Consider the following 21,868-nt stretch of genomic DNA (forward strand, 5'->3'; position numbering starts at 1 on the left):
AAAAAAAAAAAAAAAAAAAAAAAAAAAAAAAAAAGGAGAGCTGGGCACAATGGCTTGCACCTATAGTTCCAGGTACATGGGAGGCTGAGGTGGGAGAATCGCTTGAATCCTGGAGTTCAAGGCTGTAGTGAGCTTTGATCGCACCACTGCACTCCAGCCTGGGTGACAGAGCAAGACCCCGTCTCTAAAACAAAAAACAAAAAACCAATAGTAAACGACTGAAAACTTTCCCCCTAAGATCAGGAAGAAGACAGAGATGCCCACTTTCAGTACCAGCAGACCTAGCCAGAGAAATTAGGCAAGAAAATGAAAAGGCATCCAAATTGGAAAGGAAGAAATAAACTATCTCTATTTGCAGATTACATTATCACACATATAGAAAATCCCAAAGAATCCACAAAAAACCCTTTTATTTATTTATTTTGAGACAAGGTCTCACTTTGTCCCCCAGCTAGAGTGCAGTTGTGTGATCATAGTTCACTGTAGCCTCTAACTTCTGGGTTCATGTGATCCTCCTGCCCTAGCCTCCTGAGTAGCTGGGACTACATTTATGCACCACCACACCCAGCTAATTTTTAAATTTTATTTTTGTACAGACAGGGTTTCACTGTGTTGCCCAGACTGGCACAAATTTTTTTTTTTTTTTTTAAAAATGGAGTTTTTAAAAAAATAGAAAAAAAAAATACATAAGCAGAATATGTATGGATGTAAAAAAAAAAAATAGAAAAGATGGGGTTTCCCCATGTTGGTCAGGCTGATCTCAAACTCCTGACTCCAGGTTATCCACCCACCTTGGCCTCCCAAAGTGCTGAAATTACAGGCATCAGCCACCATGCCTGGCCTTAAAAAAGTTTTTTTTTGCTGGGCGCGGTGGCTCACGCCTGTAATCCCAGCACTTTGGGAGGCCGAGGCGGGTGGATCACGAGGTTAAGAGATCGAGACCATCCTGGTCAACATGGTGAAACCCCGTCTCTACTAAAAATACAAAAAATCAGCTGAGCATAGTGGCGCGTGCCTGTAATCCCAGCTACTCAGGAGGCTGAGGCAGGAGAATTGCCTGAACCCAGGAGGCGGAGGTTGCGGTGAGCCGAGATCGCGCCATTGCACTCCAGCCTGGGTAACAAGAGCGAAACTCCGTCTCAAAAAAAAAAAAGTTTTTTTTTTTAAATTACTAGAGCTAATATATGAATTACGTAAAGCTGGAAGGTATAAAATCAACACGCAAAGAACAATTGTGTGTCTATTCACCAACAATGACCAATCAAAGAAATTAAGAAAACAAATCTATTTATAATAATATCAAAAAGAACAAAATACCTAAGGATAAATTTAGGAGTCAAAAGACTTACACACTAAGTTGCATTTAAATAGGACAGTGAATGTAAAAGTGTGATTAGCACAGGGCCTGGCCCAAAATAGATGCTTAATGCCTATTCTCATCAGAGACACTGCTGAACACCATAGAAAGGACAGAGTCGGCTACACCAACAGGGACGAAGTTCCTTGGGAAGTCTGGCAGCCCTGCTCCTTCCCAGGGATAGGGTTTTGCTTAGCTTTGCAGAGTGATCAGCAAGAACACCCTTTAGTTTATGAAAAGGGTCTGCGGCTTGCAGAGAACATAGTAAGGGATAAGCTGGGAAGAAAATAAGGAAGAGACTAGAAGATACCAATAAATCAGGAATGTGGATGGCAGCTTTAAAAAGGCAAGGAACACAGGCTGAGTCCCAGGTATAAGAGGGTGACAGATGGGCTGCGGTCTGGGGTATGTCCCAGAGTGTAATCTGCCAAAAATCCGTGGACAATTCCAGCTGAGGAGGAAACTTCTAGGTCTTCCCAAGCCAGGCCCTTTCCCTCAATCTGCCCACCATTAGCATGAATGACTAAGTAGCTCACAAGGGTGGGATTGACCTGGGCTTCTCATGTGTTTTAAAATCCTTCTCCTTAAAGCCAAGGGATTCCTTTGTTTAAAATCTCTTCTGGAGGGTGACAGGCTCTGATATCCCCTAAGAAGCAAAGCCTCCTCCCAGCCCTGACAAGCCCTCTTTGAAATCTTGTCCCGGCTTCTGGAGATGAGCTTTTGTGCTGAGTCAGTTTGGCTGCCTTCCAGCCAAGAACAGAGAAGTGCAGGCTGCAATGCAGGAGCCATTAAAGAAATTATTTTTAGGTTCTATTTCAATCTTATTCAGCACAGGCGGTGAGACACAAGGCCTGAAGGTGGACAGACCAGGGGGATGCCGGCTGGGACAAAGTCCCAGGCAAGTAGGTCAGGGAAAAGACAAGATTTCACTATGTGGAGAAAAAGAAGCACCCAGAAGCTCATGCTGCTACCCAAGGTGTGGAAGAGAGAGAGCTGCCCAGAGAATCTGGCCCTGTGGAGTCATCAAGAAAAATGAGGAAAGGGAAGAGAAGAAAGTACAGTGCCTTCCATAAAGAGACCAGGGCAGTCTACACCTGGGAGCTTTGTTAAAAATACACTTCCTGGTCAGGCCGGGTGGCTCACGCCTGTAATCTCAGCACTTTGGGAGGCCAAGGTGGGTGGATCACCTGAGGTCAGGAGTTCAAGACCGGCCTGTCCAACATAGTGAAACCCCATCTCTACTAAAAATACAAAATTAGCCAGGCGTGGTGGCACACAGTTGTAATACCAGCTGCTTGGGAGGCTGAGGCAGGAGAATCACTTGAATCCGGGAGGTGGAGGTTGCAGTGAGCCGAGATTGTACCGTTGTACTCCAGCCTGGGTGACAGAGCGAGACTCCAAAACAAAAAATACACTTCCTTGATGCAACTCAGGTCAACTGAGTCAGAATATTTGGAATGGGGCTCGGGTGCTAGGATGGGTGACTGCCACACAGGCTGATGTTTGAGGACCTCTGAGCTAGAGAGTACCTGCCTTTGGAATTCAAAGGACTGAAATGGACTAAGGTAGTGGCGGTCATTTAACAGCCACCAAAGGTACCATTCTCTTCTCCTCACTGGGCTCAGGTTTCTTTTCTTTTTTCCCCTTTTTTGGATGGGGACTCACTACATTACTCAGGCTGGTCTTGGAACTCCTGGGCTCAAGCAATCCTCCTGCCTCAGCCTTCTGAATGGCTGGGATTATAGGCACGAGCCACCGTGCCCAGCAAGCCTGAGGTTTCCATCCGTAAAATGAAGGGCCGTGCTACAGGTAGGAATCTATTAACTTAGCTCTTCCTCTGAAAATCTTTATCCCTGGGGTACTCAGTGATCAGCAGAGAGGTCTGGAGGAACAGCTTCCATACTGGAGGTCTGCGTTATCCAAGGAAAAGCAGTAAAAGCCCACTTAGGGGGAATATGTTTATGATGGGGACCAAGCTTAACAGCGTGTTGTGGAGGGATAAAAAGTTTCATCAGGGCAATCACAAAATATAAAAGGCATTGTTGAAAAAACGAGCTTGGAATGAAGAGACCTTCCAAACAGGCTTTGTGTGAGCAACATGGCTGTTTATCCACCTGCGTGCAGGTGGGCTAAGGCCGAAAAGGGCATTAGCAAAGGACAGTGGGATAGGAGTTGGTTTTATAGGTTTGGGTAGTTTTTTGGGGGCAGGGGTGTTGCAGAGTAAGTTCAGTTACAGTGGTGGCAGGCAGGGGCAAGGGAGTATACATGACCACAAGTTCAGCTACAATGGCAGGGTTGGGTGAGAGGTATTTACATTATCATAAGAACAGTTAAGATGGCAGGGTTGGGTGAAGGGCTTGTCCGGGGAAGCTCGCCAGGTGATTAGGGACATCAGCTGAGGCAAGCAGGACTTCAGACTTTCAGGCTCTAGGCTTGCATGTGGAGACCTGACATGCATTTCCTCTTGGAGTTAGCAAACTCTGTATCTACAACTATGAAGTAATTCTCAAGTATTTTTAAATGTCTACATCTTTTTTTCCCCTGAGATGGAGTCTCACTCTGTTGTCCAGGCTAGAGTACAGTGGCATGATCTCAGCTCACTGCAACCTCCACCCTGGGGGGTTCAGGCAATTCTCCTGCCTCAGCCTCCTGAGTAGCTGGAATTACAGGCATGTGCCACCATGCCCAGCTAATTTTTGTATTTTTAGTAGAGACAGGGTTTCACCATGTTGGCCACGCTGGTCTAGAACTCCTGACCTCAGGAGATCCGCCCACCTCGGCCTCCCAAAGTGCTGGAATGGCATAGGAAACCACGCCTGGCCCATCTTATTTCTTAAAATGAATGAAGAATGAAGTACTGATGGTGGGGTAAGATAGACTTTTTGACAAAACTGTCCAAGAATACTCTCTGCCATCCTTTACTTCGACTTTTGCAGGAGTACTACAAAGAAGGTAATTTTACAAACATTTTAAAGGTTACCTATTTTCCCAAGATTTCTCTTAATCCTTTGAGAATCAAACCACTATATTTTGAGCCACTTTTGTCATTACCATAAAGATTCTCTTCAGGCCGGGTGTCATGGCTCATGCCTATAATCTTAGCACTTTGGGAGGCCAAGGTGGATCATTTGAGCCCAGGAATTTGAGACCAGCCTGGGCAAGATAGTGGAATTCTGCCTCTATGAAAAATTTAAAAATTAGCCAGGCATGGTAGCACAAGCCTGTGGTCCCAGCTACTTGGGAGGCTGAGGCAGGAGGATCACTTGAACCCAGGAGGTTGAGGCTGCAGTAAGCTGTGTTCATGCCACTGCACTCCAGCCTAGGCAACAGAGCAAGGCCCTGTCTCAATAAAAAATGTTCTCCTCAAATATTACATGGTCTCACTCTATCATTGTCTCACTGTCCTGTACGTCTGTATGTGATTGATTCTCCAACACCACTCTCACCAACTCCATGAAGTCCTGTATGACTTAGAATTACTCTGTGTGACATACGGTCAATCTTTGAACAACAGTTTGGACTGTGTGGGTCTATTATATGCAGACTTTTAAAAATTAATTAATTATTTAGTCTCACACTGTTGCCCAGGCTGGAGTAAAATGGCATGATCTTGGCTCACTGCAACCTCCACCTCCCAGGTTCAAGCGAATCTCCTGCCTCAGCCTCCCAAGTAGTAGCTGGGATTATAGGAACCCACCCCATGCCTGCTAATTTTTTGTATTTTTAGTAGAGATGGGGTTTCACTATTTTGGCCAGGCTGGTCTCAAACTCCTGACCTCGTGATCTGCCTGCCTCGGCCTCCCAAAGTGCTGGGATTACAGGCGCGAGCCACTGTGCCAAGCCGTTTTATTTTTTAGAGATGGGGTCTCGAATTGTTTCTCAGGCTGGAGTACAGTACAGGCACCATCAATAGCTCACTGTGACCTTTAACTCCTGGACTCAAGTGATCCTCCCACCTCAGCCTTCTGAGTAACTGGGACTACAGGTTAATGCCACTGCACCTGGCTAATTTTTAAATTTTCGTAGATACAGGGTCTCACTATGTTGCTCAGGCTGGTCCTAAACTCCTGGCCTCAAGGGATCCTCCCGCCTTAGCCTCCCAAAGTACTGGGATTACAGTCACGAGCCACTGCGGAGATTTTTTTCAATAAAAGTAACAGTAGTGCCTGCCTCCCCATCCACCTCCTCCACATTTTCTGCCTCTGCCATCCTTGAGACAGCAAAACCAACCCCTCCTCTTCCTTATTCAACCCTGAGACCAGATGAAGACCTTTTTGGTGATCCCCTCTTAATGAATAGAAGACATATATTTTCTTCCTAAAGGCTTTCTTATTTATTTTTAAGAGAGAGTCTCTATCGCCCAAGCTGGAGTGCAGTAGCGTGATCTTGGCTTACTGTAAGGTCTGCCTCACAGGTTCAAGTAATTCTCCTGCCTCAGCCTCCCAAGTAGCTGGACTATAGGCATGCACCACCATGCTTGGCTACTTTTCATATTTTTAGTAGAGCCGGGATTTCACCATGTTCATCAGGCTGGTCTCAAACTCCTGCCCTCAAGTGATCCCCTTGCCTCAGCCTCCCAAAGTGCTGGGATTAAAGGTGTGAGCCACTGTGCCCTGTGCCACTTATGACTTTCCTAATAACATTTTATTTTCTCTAGTTTACTATATTATAAAAATACAGTGTGTAAGATACAAAATATATACTGAAAGTATGTACTATGTTAGCAGTAAGTAACTACTAATAGCATACTACTGGTCAACAGCAGGCTATTAGTAGTTAAGTTTTCGGGGAGTCAAAAGTTATACACAGATTTTCCACTGTGCAGGGCCGGGGGTGTTGGTGCCCCTAACCCGAGTTGTTCGAGGATCAACTGAATTTGTCTTCTGTTTACACTGCACTGTCAGACATTTGTAATATCCAATGATCAGAAAGAATTTGTCCATCGGCAACCCTGACAGGACTAGTGGGAACAGCAGGTGGGGAGGGAAGAACTTTTGCTCCTTGTGCTCTGCTGACCTTGGCTTCTCCTAACACCTTTTTTTTTTTTTTTTTTGAGATGGAGTTTCATTTTTGTTGCCCAGGCTGGAGTGTAATGGCATGATCTCAGCTCACAGCAACCTCTGCCTCCCAGGTTCAAGTGATTTTCCTGCCTCAGCCTCCCAACTAGCTGGGATTACAGGCATGCGCCACCACGCCCGGCTAATTTTGTATATTTAGTAGAGATGGGGTTTTTCCATGTGGTCAGGCTGGTCTCGAATTCCTGACCTCAGGTGATCTACCTGCCTCGGCCTCCCAAAGGGCTGGGATTATAGGCATGAGCCACTGTGCCTGGCCTCTAACGCCTCTTAACAGCAGGAACTTGGGATAATAAATACCAAGATCATGAGGACCTCCTCTCAAAGCAGAAATAGGGTGTGCGTAGACAAGAGGCCAGCATCTCTCTGCAGAATTGGAATCTTTTTGCACTCTGCTTTTTTTGGCTGCTGAGAAAAAGTCTCTCTACAAATGCGTTTTCACACTGTGCCACAGCTCCCACCTGCTCTTCCAGACTGCAAAGCCACCCTGCAAGGAACTACAGACAAAGGCCACTCGTCGGGTGACACTTTTTAATTGGATGGTGTCTTTGGAGAATATCAAGAGTCACATGTGGGCCAGAGCAGCAAGCAGAAGCCCAGTACTCAGGGTGACGCTGCAGGGGAAACAACGGGCTGGGTGGGAGGTCAGCGATGGCTGAAGAATCCCTGAGGATGGTTGTATTTAAACGGCTTCATCCTGCTGGGACCCCTAGAAAAACAGAAGGGAATAGTTAATAGCACACCTTCCAGGCTGATAAAATAAAGTATGGTTCATTCACACATGGAAAAAAAAAGAGACAGAGTTACATGACACTGAATGTTGTGAGAAAAGCATACTGCAGAACAACATATAAGGTGCGACGTTATTATTGTAAAAATGTCTTTATGTGATTGCAAATCAGTGAATACAAACTGGAAAAGGCCCTCACTGACAGTGGCACTTCAAGGACATAGCTTTGAGTACCCTCACTTTTTAGGATTGTTCCCTTTTTTTTGAGGAGTCTCACTGTGTTGTCCAAGCTGGAGTGCAGAGGCATGATCTTGGCTCACTGCAACCCCCGCCTCCTGGGTTCAAGCAATTTTTATGTCTCAGTCTCCCGAGAAGCAGCTGGGATTACAGGCAGGCACTACCACGCCTGGGTAATTTTTGCATTTTTAGCAGAGTTTAGGTTTAGCTTTAGTTTGGGTTTTGCCATGCTGGCCAGGCTGGTGGAATGCCTGGCCTCAGGTCTCCTGCTGTCCGTGCCAGCACTCTGCATCCTGGTCGGAGAGCGTCACCTCTCACATCTACCGGCCATAAAGTTAACTAGATCTGAGTGACCGAAGGAGCACCTTCCCAGGATGCTGACAGAGGACCTCAGCCTGGAGATACAACAAAGCTCTTTGAGAATCAGGTCCTGGCCAGGTGCGGTGGCTCACGCCTGTAATCCCAGCACTTTGGGAGGCCAAGGCGGGCAGATCACGAGGTCAAGACATCGAGACCATAATGGCCAACATGGTGAAACCCCGACTCTACCAAAAATACAAAAAAATTAGCTGGGCATGGTGGCGTGTGCCTGTAGTCCCAGCTACTCAGGAGGCTGAGGCAGGAGAATTGCTTCAGCCTGGGAGGCGGAGGTTGCAGTGAGCCGAGGTCGCGCCACTGCACTCCAGCCTGGCGCCTGGTGATGGAGTGAGACTCTGTCTCAAAAAAAAAAAAGAAAGAGAATCGGGTCCCATGGCCAGGAGGCAGAGGTTGCAGTGAACTGAGATCACACTACTGTACTCCAGCCTGGGTGACAGTGAGACTCTGTCGCAAAAAAAAAAAAAAAAGAAATAGGTCCTTTAGGAACCATTAGGAAGAGGAAATGAACACTGGCCGTGTGAGAATTCCCACCCTGGAAATGTGCTAGAGTGCACTGGGCAGTTGGGAAATTGCTGAGGGTCTTACACAGACCCTCTGAGAAGAGCAAGTGCTAGAAGGTACCAGCATCTGGCCACCAGCTCTGGCTCCCAGCAGCCACTAGGAGCTGGAACTGGTTATTATGAGACAACACAATGAACCAGGCCAGTGGAGGTGTCAGATGAGGTGGGAGGATGCTGGGACTGCTTCCAGGGCTGGAACTGGCTGTCCGAGGACAAGGTGAGGGAGAGGTAAAGCCCTGTTTAGACTGACAGGGAACAGGGGGGGAATGTCCTGATTAGAAACAGATTAACATCCTTCTTCCTTCCCAAACACTGCTCCTCCCCAACTTTGCGTAGAAAGGAAGGGATGCCTGAGCAGTAAAATCTGCAGTTTTCAAACTGACTCTTAAAAGAACATGATTTAGGGTATGCAAGGAAAATAAAGGACCCAAAACAAAAGAGAAAGAAAAAGTAGCTGGAAGTGTCATGAGCCCAGACACTCTAAGTAACAAGCTGTCAGGAACTGCTGGCATTTTCTGAGTCCCCATCCTGTGCCAGGAAGCTTTACATGAATTACTTCTGATTCATCATGAGCTAGAAGGTATTACTCCCACCACTTCAGTCTTTAGAAAATGGGGGTCGGGTGCAATGGCTCAAGCCTGTAATTGAGAGCACTTTGCGAGGCTGAGGCAAGCTGATCACTTGAGCCTAGGAGTTTGAGACCAGCCTGGCTAACATAATGAAACTACATTTCTACAAAAAAATTTAAAAATTAGTTGGGTGTGGTGCTGTGTGCCTGTGGTCCCAGCTGCTCGGAAAGCTGAGGTGGAAGGATTGTTTGAACCCTGGAGGTCAAGACTGCAAGGCTATAGTAGGCTATGATCATGCTGCTGCACTCCAGTCTGGGCAAAAGAGCGAGACCCTGTCTCAAAGAAAAGAAAAGAAAAAAAAAAAGTGAGGGCTCAGAGCTAAGCAGAAGTGACTCTTCCAAGGTCAGCAGCAAAACAGAGATCCGCACTTATATCTGTCTTACTTCTAAACTGGTTTCTTCTGTGCTGCCTGATGGCCTAAAGCTGCGACTCTCACTGACAGGGCAGTATCCTAGAAAGGCCACTGCAGACTCCCTGGGGACAGGCAAGGATGCACAGTTTAAAAAGCTTATTTGGAGGGTAGGGCGTGGTGGCTCACACCTGTAATCCCAGCACTTTGGGAGGCCAAGGTAGGCAGATCACAAGGTCAAGAGATCGAGACCATCCTGGCCAACATGGTGAAACCTCGTCTCTACTAAAATACAAAAAAAAAATTAGCTGGGCGTGGTGGTGCACCCTGTAGTCCCAGCTACTAGGGAGACTGAGGCAGGAGAATTGCTTAAACCTGGGAGGTGGAGGTTGCGTTGCAGTCAGCTGAGATTGCGCCACTGCACTCCAGCCTGGCGCCTGGCGACGGAGCAAGACTCTGTCTCAAAAAAAAAAAAACAACTTATTTGGACAGTAAAAAGCAAACAAACTCTATCATTTTCCACAGAAAGTATAGAAAATAAAGTTCAGCTGGGCGTGGTGGCTCAGGCACTTTGGGAGGCTGAGGCAGGTGGATCACGAGGTCAAAAGATCGAGACCATCCTGGTCAACATGGTGAAACCCCATCTCTACTAAAAATACAAAAAAACATTAGCTGGGCATGGTGGCGCGTGCCTGTAATCCTAGCTACTGAGGAGGCTGAGGCAAGAGAATTGCTTGAACCCAGGAGGCGGAGGTTGCAGTGAGCCGAGATCGCACCATTGCACTCCAGCCTGGGTAACAAGAGTGAAACTCCGTCTCAAAAAAAAAAAAAAGAAAAAAGAAAAAAGAAAAGAAAGTTCAGCCAAATCCTCTTGGCTCATATCTGGCACTGTTTATTTGGTTGGGTGGCCCACCTTTAGGAGCTGTTCGTGTACAACAGGTGGACCAGGGTGGGGCTGCAGGGGAAGTTTCAGGAAGGAAGAAGCAAGCTTTCCCCCGAAAATCTAGCTCTGGTATCTGACCCAAATTACCATGAGAAGTCACTAGAGCCCCCCCCACCCTCCCCTCACCTGAAGAGCCGCAGACACATCTTCTCCTGTGGAAATTCCTTGGGCCCCTCCACACTGTCGTCATGGCTCTCGGTCTCCAGGTAAACATCCAGCAGCACACACAGCCGCTGTAGCTGGTTGGTCAACAGCTGGTGGCTGGGCCAAGGGCCACACAGCTCCTTGTAGCACACATTGACTTCGCTCTCCATGGCCTGCACGGTGGGAAAGCCAGCATCTCAGCACTACCTTTCTGCGTGTGGTGACTACAGTGACTGGGCTTCCAGCCCTACATGGGCCTGAGCACTGATGCCTCTGCAGGAGCTGGGCCATCGGATCAAGCTACAGTGGCTTGTCCTGAGGCTCCCTCATCAAGACAATGAGGTCTTTCTGATTCTGACCCATAACTTTCCTTGCCTTGTATGCCCACAGCCAGGAAAACAGAGGTAAAGGAGTCTCAAAACAAGACCTAAGTCAGAAGATGTTGGTTAAAAACGCGTTCCTCTCTCAACACTGTTGCATTATAATAAATAAAAGAAAAAACAAAAAAAAACGCGTTCCATGGCACATTTGATTTAGTAGTGGCAATGATGTCATTCCTCATGTCATTCCAGTGCTTCTAAGAAATGGGTCCTTTGGGAACCATTAGAGAAGAGGAAATAAATGATTCAGAGCTTATTCACATTTTTTATAGGACCCCAAGCCAATAACCTTTCATGGTAGGTATTTCTCCTTACTCTATAAATGAGGAAACCTGTGGACTCCAAGGTAATCAAGTGGTCTTATTCACATTTTTTATAGAAGCTCAAGCCAATAACCTTTCAAGGTAGGTATTTCTCCTTACTCTATAAATGGGGAAACCTGTGGACCCCAAGGTAGGCAAGTAGGTCTAGACTCTCCTCTATTACACAACACAAGCTCCAGCAAATTCTGCAAATCCTGGCAGACCCCGCTGTTCTGGGAATTAAGGCAGTACCCAAGCCCTCAGCCGCAGTGGGTTTTGCCACGGCCACCTGCCCTGGGAGCTCTGCCTGCTCCTCCCATCATCCCCAGCTGGGCCTTACCCGAATGTTGTCATCGTTGCTGTTGGTTTTCTCCCCTTTCCAGTTCAAACAGAGCTGAAAAATAGGTGGGATGGAGGAGTAGCCAGGGTTCAATACCACAGCAGCCTGCAGTTTGGCTGGGAAGAGAGGAGAGAGGAGGAAAACTCAGTTCTAAGATCCAGCTTGCCAGCAATGGCAGCCTCCCCACTGGACCCCTGAGGCCAGCTCAGATGTCTCCTATTAATTTGAATGCTGCAGAGCATATTCTGGTACCAACTGTTCTAGAATGTCCTAAGTGAAATTGCCAGCTTGCAGAATGTGAGGTCCTATAATTGGTATCTCCAAGGACTTTGATATATTTACTGTGCCACAAAGCTGTGGACTCCCCAGAGTCTGGTCCACCTTGGCTTTGTCCATGAGTTCTATTTGCTACTTTGATAGAAGTTTAATTGTCATTTCTTTATTTGCCAGCAGGTTAAGGATTTCTCCATGTGAAAGCTTACTATCTAATTTTTCAACAATATTGTGTATCAACTTACATCAAATGTATTTTCTCTATTTTCATTTGATTTTTACATATTTTATTATATAAAATTCTTTCTACTAGCCAACATGTAGAGAGTCCTTACTGTTTTCACTGTACTAGCCGTTTAGACACATTTTATTTCATCCTAATTCTGAGTTAGGTACTATTATCATCAACCTCATTTTACATAAACAAATGGGCTATGGGCGAGGTGCGGCGGCTCATGCCTGTAATCCCAGCACTTTGGAAGGCTGAGGCGGGTTGATCATCTGAGGTCAGGAGTTCAAGACCAGCCTGATCAAAATTGTGAAACCCCATCTCTACTAAAAATACAAAAAAAAAAAAAAAAAAAAAAAAGAAAGAAAGAAATGGGCTATGACAGAAGCTTCCCTACCATCAAATAGTTGGAAAGTAGCAGTGCTGAGTTTAACCAGAACTGGCTGATATCAAAGCTGTGTTCATAATCATTAAATAAAATATTTGTGTTTTTGAACAAAATTCATTTTTCTTTTTTTCTGGTGAAAGCCTTTGCCTTTTTCTTTTCTTTCTTTTTCTTTTTTTTTGAGATGAAGTCTCACTCTTGTCCCCCAGGCTGGAGTGCAATGGCTCAATCTTGGCTCACAGCAACTTCTGCCTCCTGGGTTCAGGCAGTTCTCCTGCCTCAGCCTCCTGTGTAGCTGGGATTACATGCGCCTGCCACCATGCCCAGCCAATTTTTGTATTTTTAGTAGAGATGGAGTTTGGTTTCATCATGTTGGTCAGGCTGGTCTCAAACTCCTGACCTCAGGTGATCCACCTGCCTTGACTTCCCAAAGTGCTGGGATTACAGGCGAAAGCCACCACACCTGGCCAAAGCCTTTGCCTTTTTCAACAGGATGACATTTATCTTCTTAAGTGGGACAAGTATGCCACTCCTTTTTAGTTATTTCTCGGCGGGGGAAGGGGGGAGTTTACCTCTCTGACCACTAGTTATTCATACAAGAGAGCAGAGGTTAACACAGTTCTTCCCTAACAGTCAGAACATTTATTAAAAAGTGCTTCCTCGGGCCGGGCGCGGTGGCTCAAGCCTGTAATCCCAGCACTTTGGGAGGCCGAGGCGGGTGGATCACGAGGTCAAGAGATCGAGACCATCCTGGTCAACATGGTGAAACCCCGCCTCTACTAAAACTACAAAAACATTAGCTGGGCATGGTGGTGCGTGCCTGTAATCCCAGCTACTCAGGAGGCTGAGGCAGGAGAATTGCCTGAACCCAGGAGACGGAGGTTGCGGTGAGCCGAGATCGCGCCATTGCACTCCCGCCTGGGTAACATGAGTGAAACTCCGTCTCAAAAAAAAAAAAAAAAAAAAAAAAAAAAGTGCTTCCTCCACCTAAAAGACATGAAAAATAGAAAGAGAAGAAAGTGGGGTAGTGAGGACAGAAAGTCTAATACCAAAGAGTTCAACCTTTCCTTACAGTTCTGGAACTGTCTTAGAATTATAGACAACTTCCTCAGCTCAGCACCAAGTCTTGGGAGTGTCAGATCCCGTAGGCAGTGCCAGGCTTGCTGAGGCTTGGGTGGGACAACAGCACAATGGCCCAAACATAGCATCTGAGGACTTCAGCAGGGAGCCTTGGCAGAGTCAGATGCCAGAAGAGGTTGAAAAATCAGAGTTTTCGATGCCTCTAAAGTGAGTACAGGGACTGCAGAAGAGGGAGGGAGGCCCTGTAACCCTGCCCTTTACAATCTGAGGGTGACACCTCAGTCCTGCTATGAAGAGGGAGGAGGAGGACATGTCTGGTAATGGAGAGCGGTGTAGGAAAGAGCAAAGAGCTCAGGCTCAGCGCTCAGACTGGGCTTGCAACCAAGCCCGAATCTCCTCCTGTGTAAAATGGAAATGAGTGTACTACCCCTAGGACTGCAGTGAGGGTTCCATGAGACAGAGCATGTGAGTGACTGTGTTGCAGAATAAGTCCTTGCTGAACAGGTTCTCATGATCATTATTATCTGTTAAGTCCTTGCAGCAGGACTCTAGGATCTTCTGCTTTCTTTGGGCAACCCCCAGAGAGTGTTTGATTCTTGGCAGCTCTCTTTGCCTAGAACCCCTGTAATCAGCAGAGCAATTACCTGTGCCCCTTTCGATAAGTGCCATGTAGTAGAGATTGGTGTCCCCAGCCAGCCCCGCATCCACAATGTCTTTGGTGAAATGCAGCTCCTAGAAGAGGTACCACAGACAGGAAGTAAGTTCTGGCTCTTCTAATCAAATCCCCTGCCCTTCCAGTGAGGTGGCAGAAGCTGAAAGGTGACATGGTCTTGCGGTCCTCAGGACAGTAAGGGTAACTTATCACTCCACCTACCATGTAATCCTCATGGGCAACTGTCACCCACTTCACCAGGCGAGAGACAACCTTGGCAGGGAAGAGGTACTGGCAATCACTGGTAACTGGCACAATGCCATGTTCTAAAAGAGAGTAAGACAGGTGATGTCACAGGTAGAAATCAGGTGCCACAGATGGGTAACTAGCATCCTCCTGGGGCTCTCCGAGGGGCTCAGATGGCTTGGCCAGGTATCCTGGTACATCTGGCACTCAAGAAGTACCCAGGTAAACACGTGTCAGGAATGAGGCTTGTCAACCTGACCTTCACACAGTACTGTGTGCTTGTGGCCAGATCCAGTGCCAGCATTTACGGTGCTTTCTCTTTAATGCAAATGATAGCCCGCCAAAGAAAAACCCCTGCAGCCAGAACCAGGGGCGGTGCCTCTGCAGCAGTGACTGTTAATTAGATCAAATAGCCGAGGCCAGTGTTTTTGTAGCTGACCTTGATGGAGGAAACAACTGAAGTGTTCTGTGTCAGCTCCTCTAAGGGAGAAGAGCCAGAGAACTGCTCCAGGCTAAATTCCTGCTGGCATTTCAATCGGCAAATATGCCAACACAGTAAACTCTGTCCAAAATGACAAGCTCCCAACCTTGGAACAAAACAAACTCAGCAATGCTGATGGGGAGCAAGGCCTGATGGACAAGCATTGGAGAGATCAGCAATCATGTGGAGTCTAAGAACTGGTGGGGGGTGGTCTCCAGATGTGTCCTAGAAACACAATGCCTTTCCTGACAGACTCTTTTATTTTTTTTGAGATGGAGTCTTGCTCTGCTCTCCAGGCTGGAGTACAATGGTGTGATCTTGGCTCACTGCAACCTCCACCTCCCAGGTTCAAGTGATTCCCCTGCTTCAGCCTCCTGAGTAGCTGGGAATACATGTGCATGCCACCATGCCCAGTTAATTTTTTTTTTTTTTTTTTTTTTTGAGACTGAGTCTCACTCTGTTGCCAGGCACCAGGCTGGAGTGCAGTGGCACTCTCGGCTCACTGCAACCTCCGTCTCCCGGGCTCAAGCAATTCTCCTGCCTCAGCCTCCCGAGTAGCTGGGTCTACAGGCACATGCCACCACACCCGGCTAATTTTTGTATTTTTAGTAGAGATGGGGTTTCACCATGTTGGCCAGGATGGTCCTGATCTCTTGACCTCGTGATCCGCCCACTTTGGCCTCCCAAAGTGCTGGGATTACAGGCGTGAGCCACTGCGACCGGCCTAATTTTTGTATTTTTAATAGAGACGGGGTTTCATCATGTTAGCCAGGCTGGTCTCAAACTCCTGACCTCAAGTGATCCGTCTGCCTTGGCCTCTCAAAATGCTGGGATTACAGACAAGAGCCACCACGCCTTACCCAGAGTCTTTTAGATGAGAAAAATCTTGACCCCATCCCCCTGCCACCATAAGTACCTTGAACATGGTAAGCATCTGACAAGCAGTTACTGAGTGAATAAACTAAAAGAAGCCTCCACATCCCACCACTTCGGTCAGTGGCTCATCATTATCACTTGGGAGCTTAGAAGAAAACATAGGCTCAGCCTCACCCTGGGGAACACCAGGTCAGCAGGTCTTGTGGGAGGGATATGTGACTCGCTCCCTGGCCAGCTATATTCAAATAAGCTGACTATGGGCCACGTAGGGAGGGGCAGGAGCTCACTGTGCTCGGTTCTTCCCTCAGCACTATGCTCAGTGCATGAATCAGGATCTCATTAAATACGTGTCGAATGCACATCAAAGTCTGCAATGCACTAACCTACGATGAGCTGCCCCTGACCAATCCACAAATTTGTGCCACCCAATGGCTCTGGGCCTCCTCTGTGAGGGCCAGGACAGCATTCACAGCTCTAAGATGAGCTTAGCCCTCTGCTTGGACAGGCCTGGAGCTCTCCTCAGTGGCCCTGCCAAGATCTCCACTCCATAAAGCCAGGAATCCAGGTCTCTTTTATTTGTTGTCAGGATTCAAAAGTTTTGAGTGAAAGGCTAAGTTGTTGTCTGAGTGACTCTTAAACCACTGCCCCGTCATCAGCTTACCTAGGGATGCAAACTGTTTGTGGAGGGCCAGGCGGGACTGCACCCTGGTCTTCAGAAGTTTCATGGTGGTCTCCATGTGGCTGGCGCTCAGCGAGTGGTCAGCAATCACTGTTTGCTGTGAGTGACAATGAGACACACACTCGAGTGAGTGCTCCCCCATCCCTTCCTCTGGGCACCATCTTTCTCCTGGGACCCGCCTGCCTGCAGCAACCTGGATTATCCATGCCGCAAGATGGGTAGATAGGGCAAGGTTTATCTGCTATAACAGGCCAGATGCTGAGTCCCGGCAGAAACAACACAAGATGCTGGGTTCCCGAGAAGCTGTGTCCAACTCCTGAGGAAAGGCAGGTTCTCTAAGGGGCCAAGCCCCCTGGATTTCTGCTCATGCCTCATATTTGGCACTTGCACAGAAGAGCAAGGGCAACAGAGCCTGCAGCCATGAGTCCCAGAGCAAGAACTCAAGTAACCTGAGTCTAGAAGGCTACTAGGCTCAGAGAAAAGGCAAAAGGTACCCAAACTCTTGTAAGTCTCAGACATTTTAGTGTCCTGAGTGGAAGGAAGGCAGGTCATAGCCCTGAGGGGACACATTCTGCCACTTTAAAACTCCAAAGGCTATGACAGGCCTTTCTAAAGTCTATACAGGAAGAGATGAGGTAAACTCCTAAGCCAAGTAGATGAGATCAGTTTACAGACCTGGGGCTGCTCTTTGGGGAAGTGGAGACCACCTAGCTTCTGTACCCACAAATAGGGATGACCTAACTCGAGTACATAGTCGCTCAAAGTCAGGATGCTGCAGAAAAGAAGATAAATAAAATGATGCTATAAGTCACTTCTGTTGTGGTCCCAGGATATAGCCTTCCTCCCATCCTCCCATGCCCCACAAACAGGCCAGTCCTGCAGATTCGGCTATGTTCATAGCCAGGCTGCTGGCAAAGCCCTTCAGCTTTGTCAGTTCCCTACAGTGAATTTCACCTCTCTCACATTCACTTTCCTCTTTTTCCTTTTCCTCTTGCAGCCTTTAACTTATAAGCAAGTATCAAATACAAAGGCAGTGTGCTTTATTGGTCTACCAATTTAGAAACTATTTTAAAAATTATTAATCCTCAGATAATTAAAATGTCAAACATTTCTATTGTATCATATATTCTTCTATGTTTCCAGAGTGGATTTTTGTTTTCTTTTTTTTTTTTTCCATCTGGGTGCAGATGGGTTAAGGCCAAAAAGGGCGTTAGCCTTTGTTTTCATTATTGTTTTCGTTTTGAGACAGGGTCTGGCTTTGTCACCCAGGATGGAGTGCAGGGCAGCCTTGACCTCCTGGGCTCATGTGGTTTTCCTAGCTCGGCCTCCCCAGTAGCTGGGACTACAGGTATGTGCCACCACACCTGGGTAATTTTTGTATTTCTTGTAGACACAGGGTTTTGCCATGTTGCCCAGGCTGGTCTCGAACTCCTGAGCTCAAGCAATCCACCTGCCTTGGCCTTCCAAAGTGCTGGGATTCCAGGCATGAGCCATCACACCCAGCGTATTTCTGAGTTTTGATCCTTCCACTCTTTTCCATGTTCTCCCTTCACCTTGTAAGCAAGAAAGAACAAGCATTCCCTTCTACCCTGTGGTCCTTGCTATCCTCTGAGTTACCTCTGGCCCTAACAGGTCTCTAGTATTTAGCTGAGCCACCAGAGAAACTCAGAAGTAGAGAGGCTGACAGAGGAGGAAACCGCTGACTCACCCAACTTTATCAAATTGATACTGATTGGCTGGATTCGGAGTTTTCTTTCCATGATCCCCAGGATACAAGCAACTCAGGACTGAGTCAGGAGACAGCAAGTCACTAGAAAAGGGAAAAGAGTCCGCATTGAGAATGTAGCCAACATCTTTCTTCAACTTAGGCTTGGGCATTTGGGGATGGTAATGCCATGCCTCACTGATGACCAATGCCATAATTTATTCAACACTTCCTGTGGGCCAGACCTTTTATATGCTTGAGGCCATTGCATCCTTACAACCCTATGAAGGAGGATTATCATTTCTATTTTACAGGGGAAAAACTCAAGGCTTTAAAAGATAGGACTTGTTCAAGATCACACTGCTAGCAAGTGCTAGAGGTGGGTTTATATTGTCTGATCAAACAGACTAGTACTCTTAATCATTATTTTTTCAAAAACTCATCCCTTCAAGATTTATATGGTGCCCAAGGCCTTACCTCAGGGGAGCAAAGTCCCATGACACCAGCAGTGGAAAGAATTATAATTTTCATAAAAGCAGAACAGATTCCTTTCTGCTACAGAGAGAACAAGTATATAGCTTTGGTGCTGTGTGTTTCTCTCACTTTGACCAAATCTTATGCTAATCACAGAAAAAGGCCCCGGTACGTTCCCAGAAAAAGATATAATGACATTCACTGGAGTCAAGGTGACCCAGTACTACAAGTGGAGAGAAATAGTGATGCTACGGTTACCCACCAGGGATGGTTAGGGCACAGTTTGTCATTAAAAGTGACAAGCGAAGAAGAGATAATGTGGGAGGGTAATGTAGTACTTTTATCACAAAGGATGACAAGATCCATTCTTTCCCTGAACCAGTGGGGATTCTCCTTTATCTTTCCAGGGATAACATCAGGAGCAACTTGGGCAGCATGTGCTGATCCTGTGTTTTGGCCCCAGAACGCCTTCAAGAACTCTACACCAAGACATTGGAGGCTTCCAGCTCTTCCCTACTCTATCTCACTGAGTATCCCTGTTTTCCAAGGTCTCTGCCCCACTTCACCACCTCATATGGAGAACTGACTAGAAAACAAATACATTTCAGTCTTTTAGCCAGGTTTTAGGGACTATTACTAACAGATTGAATTAACCTATTAGTAAATAAAATAGAAGTAAATTAATGTTTTAAATTAAATTAAAACATTAACTCTCTCTGCCCATGATGAAGGTTATTGACAAAACCTAATGAAGGAATCAAACCTTCTTGGCAAAATTTATATCTGCAACATGGGGCTCAAGACAATCAAACTTGGCAAAAACGACGAATATAAAAGGAAAGGCTATCTATAGTCATAAAAATATAACACCAGAACAAAAAAAACTTCTCAACCAGTCAAACCTTTGTTATAACGTTTTGATGGAAAATAAGGGATTAAAAAAACCTTAGTAATGGCTGGGCCCAGTAACTCATTCCTGGAATCCCAGCACTTTGGAAGGCTGAGACAGGTGGATAACTTGAGGTCAGGAGTTTGAGACCAGCCTAGACAACATGGTGAAATCCCATCTCTACTAAAAATACAAAAATTAGCTGGACGTGGTGGCGTGTGCCTGTAATCCTAGCTACTCGGGAGGCTAAGTTCAAGGAGAATCACTTGAACTAGGGAGGTAGAAGCTGCAATGAGTAGTTGAGACTGTCTCAAAAAAAAAAAAAAAAAAACCTTAGTAAAAATGAAGAGTTATTAAAAATAGTTTAATGGGGCCGGGTGCGGTGGCTCACACCTGTAATCCCAGTACTTTGGGAGGCCGAGGCAGGCAGATCATGGGGTCAGGCAGCCAGGCCAAAATAGTGAAACCCCGTTTCTACTGAAAAAAAAAAATGCAAGAAATTAGCCAGACGTGGTGGTGGGCACCTGTAATCCCAGCTACTCAGGAGGCTGAGGCAGGAGAATCGCTTGAACCTAGGAGGCAGAGTTTGGAGTGAGCCGAGATTGTGCCATTGCACTCCAGACCAAGCGACACAGTGAGACAATGTCTCAAAAAAAAACAAACAAAAAAAACACAAAAAAACAGTTTAAAGGGCCAGGCACCATGGCTCACACACATTGTAATCCCAGCACTTTGGGAGGCTGAAGTGGAGGGATCACAAGTTTGGGAGTTTGAGACCAGAATGGCCGATATGTTGAAACCCCATCTCTACTAAAAATACAAAAAAAAAAAAAAAATTAGCCATGTGTGGTGGCGCACGCCTGTAATCTCAGCTTCTTGGGAGGCTGAGGCAAGAGAATTGCTTGAACCCGTAAGGCAAAGGTTGCAGTGAGCCAAGATTGCGCCACTGCACTCCAGCCTGGGCAACAAAGCAAGACTCCGTCCCCACCCAAAAAAATAGTTTAATGGATTAATGAACGACTGACTAATTAAAATGGCCAAATCAAGATCATTCTGAAAAATACTTTCTTGAGCCTTCTTGAGGAAAATTCAGGAATGCTGCTTTAATTCTGATTAAAATGTTGGTATTAAAAACATTAACTCTGAAACCAGCCTGGCCAACATGGCAAAACCCAGTCTCCACTAAAAATACAAACATTGGCTGGGGGCGTGGTGGCACGTGCCTGTAATCCCAGCTACTCGAGAGGCTGAGGGAGAAGAATTACTTGAACCTGGAGGGTGGAGGTTGCAGTGAGCTGAGATCGCACCACTGTACTCCAGCCTGGGTGACAGAAAGACTCTGTCTCAAAATAAACAAGTAAAATAAAATAAATTTAAAACATTAACTCTGTCAGGGAGAATTTTAAAAAATTCTCTAATGAATTAAGGGATCTAGGCAACAGTCACCAATGACAGTAACATCACAAAAATAAAGACAGCCTGTGCCCCTTGATGGAAGTATTCAACAACTATGATATAGTTCTGCCCTCTACCCACCCCACCACTGTAAAAAATTTCGAAATGGGCCGGGCGCGGTGGCTCACGCCTATAATCCCAGCACTTTGGGAGGCCGAGGCGGGTGGATCACGAGGTCAAGAGATCGAGACCATCCTGATCAACATGGTGAAACCCCGTCTCTACTAAAAATACAAAAAATTAGCTGGGCATGGTGGCGCGTGCCTGTAATCCCAGCTACTAAGGAGGCTGAGGCAGAATTGCCTGAACCCAGGAGGCGGAGGTTGCAGTGAGCCGAGATCGCGCCATTGCACTCCAGCCTGGGTAATAAGAGCGAAACTCCGTCTCAAAAAAAAAAAAAAAAAATTCAAAATGTAATCTGATGAAGTCTCTAAGTCAACTCTCTGTTCACAAGAAAATACAGGGAGAAAGACGAACACATTTAATGGTAGCACAGGGACACAGTCCTCAAAATCCAGACTAGGTGGAACCACAGAGCAAACAACCCATTTTCTCCAACAAAAAAAAGACGGTGGAAAGCCCAAGACATTGAGTCTTAGGAGAAAACAAAAACGATGGCAGGACATTCAGAGGGGAAGACATCTGAGAGAAGCTTTGCTCATTAGCAATGTATGGGCCTTATATTGATCCAGATTCAAAACACAACACTATTTTTTTAAAAAAACTGTTTATCTGGGCCGGGCGCGGTGGCTCACGCCTGTAATCCCAGCACTTTGGGAGGCCGAGGCGGGTGGATCACCAGGTCAAGAGATCGAGACCATCCTGGTCAACATGGTGAAACCCCGTCTCTACTAAAAATACAAAAAATTAGCTGGGCATGGTGGTGCGTGCCTGTAATCCCAGCTACTCAGGAGGCTGAGGCAGGAGAATTGCCTGAACCCAGGAGGCGGAGGTTGCGGTGAGCCGAGATTGTGCCATTGCACTCCAGCCTGGGTAACAAGAGCGAAACTCCGTCTCAAA

The 21,868-nt window shown here is 46.5% G+C and overlaps 1 protein-coding gene across 4 annotated transcripts in view; it reads right to left on the reverse strand.

The window, feature by feature from the left end:
* Window positions 1-6,943: 6,943 nt before the first annotated feature.
* The window catches only part of THOC5 (THO complex 5), a 42,705-nt gene continuing 27,780 nt past the window's right edge, over window positions 6,944-21,868 (reverse strand). For all 4 annotated transcript variants that reach the window (XM_032256791.1, XM_032256790.1, XM_032256793.1 and 1 more), the window contains 8 exons: window positions 18,034-18,135; window positions 17,001-17,097; window positions 16,308-16,422; window positions 14,266-14,369; window positions 14,036-14,123; window positions 11,425-11,540; window positions 10,385-10,575; window positions 6,944-7,141 (listed from right to left, as the gene is read on the reverse strand). In XM_032256791.1, the coding sequence (XP_032112682.1) occupies window positions 7,078-7,141; window positions 10,385-10,575; window positions 11,425-11,540; window positions 14,036-14,123; window positions 14,266-14,369; window positions 16,308-16,422; window positions 17,001-17,097; window positions 18,034-18,135 (877 nt within the window). In that variant the 3' untranslated portion in view covers window positions 6,944-7,077. The remainder of the gene's footprint in view (window positions 7,142-10,384; window positions 10,576-11,424; window positions 11,541-14,035; window positions 14,124-14,265; window positions 14,370-16,307; window positions 16,423-17,000; window positions 17,098-18,033; window positions 18,136-21,868) is intronic.

Source organism: Sapajus apella, unplaced genomic scaffold (genome assembly GCF_009761245.1).
Source record: "Sapajus apella isolate SASKATOON/1434 unplaced genomic scaffold, GSC_monkey_1.0 scaffold95, whole genome shotgun sequence".
Classification (NCBI taxonomy): Eukaryota; Metazoa; Chordata; class Mammalia; order Primates; family Cebidae; genus Sapajus; species Sapajus apella.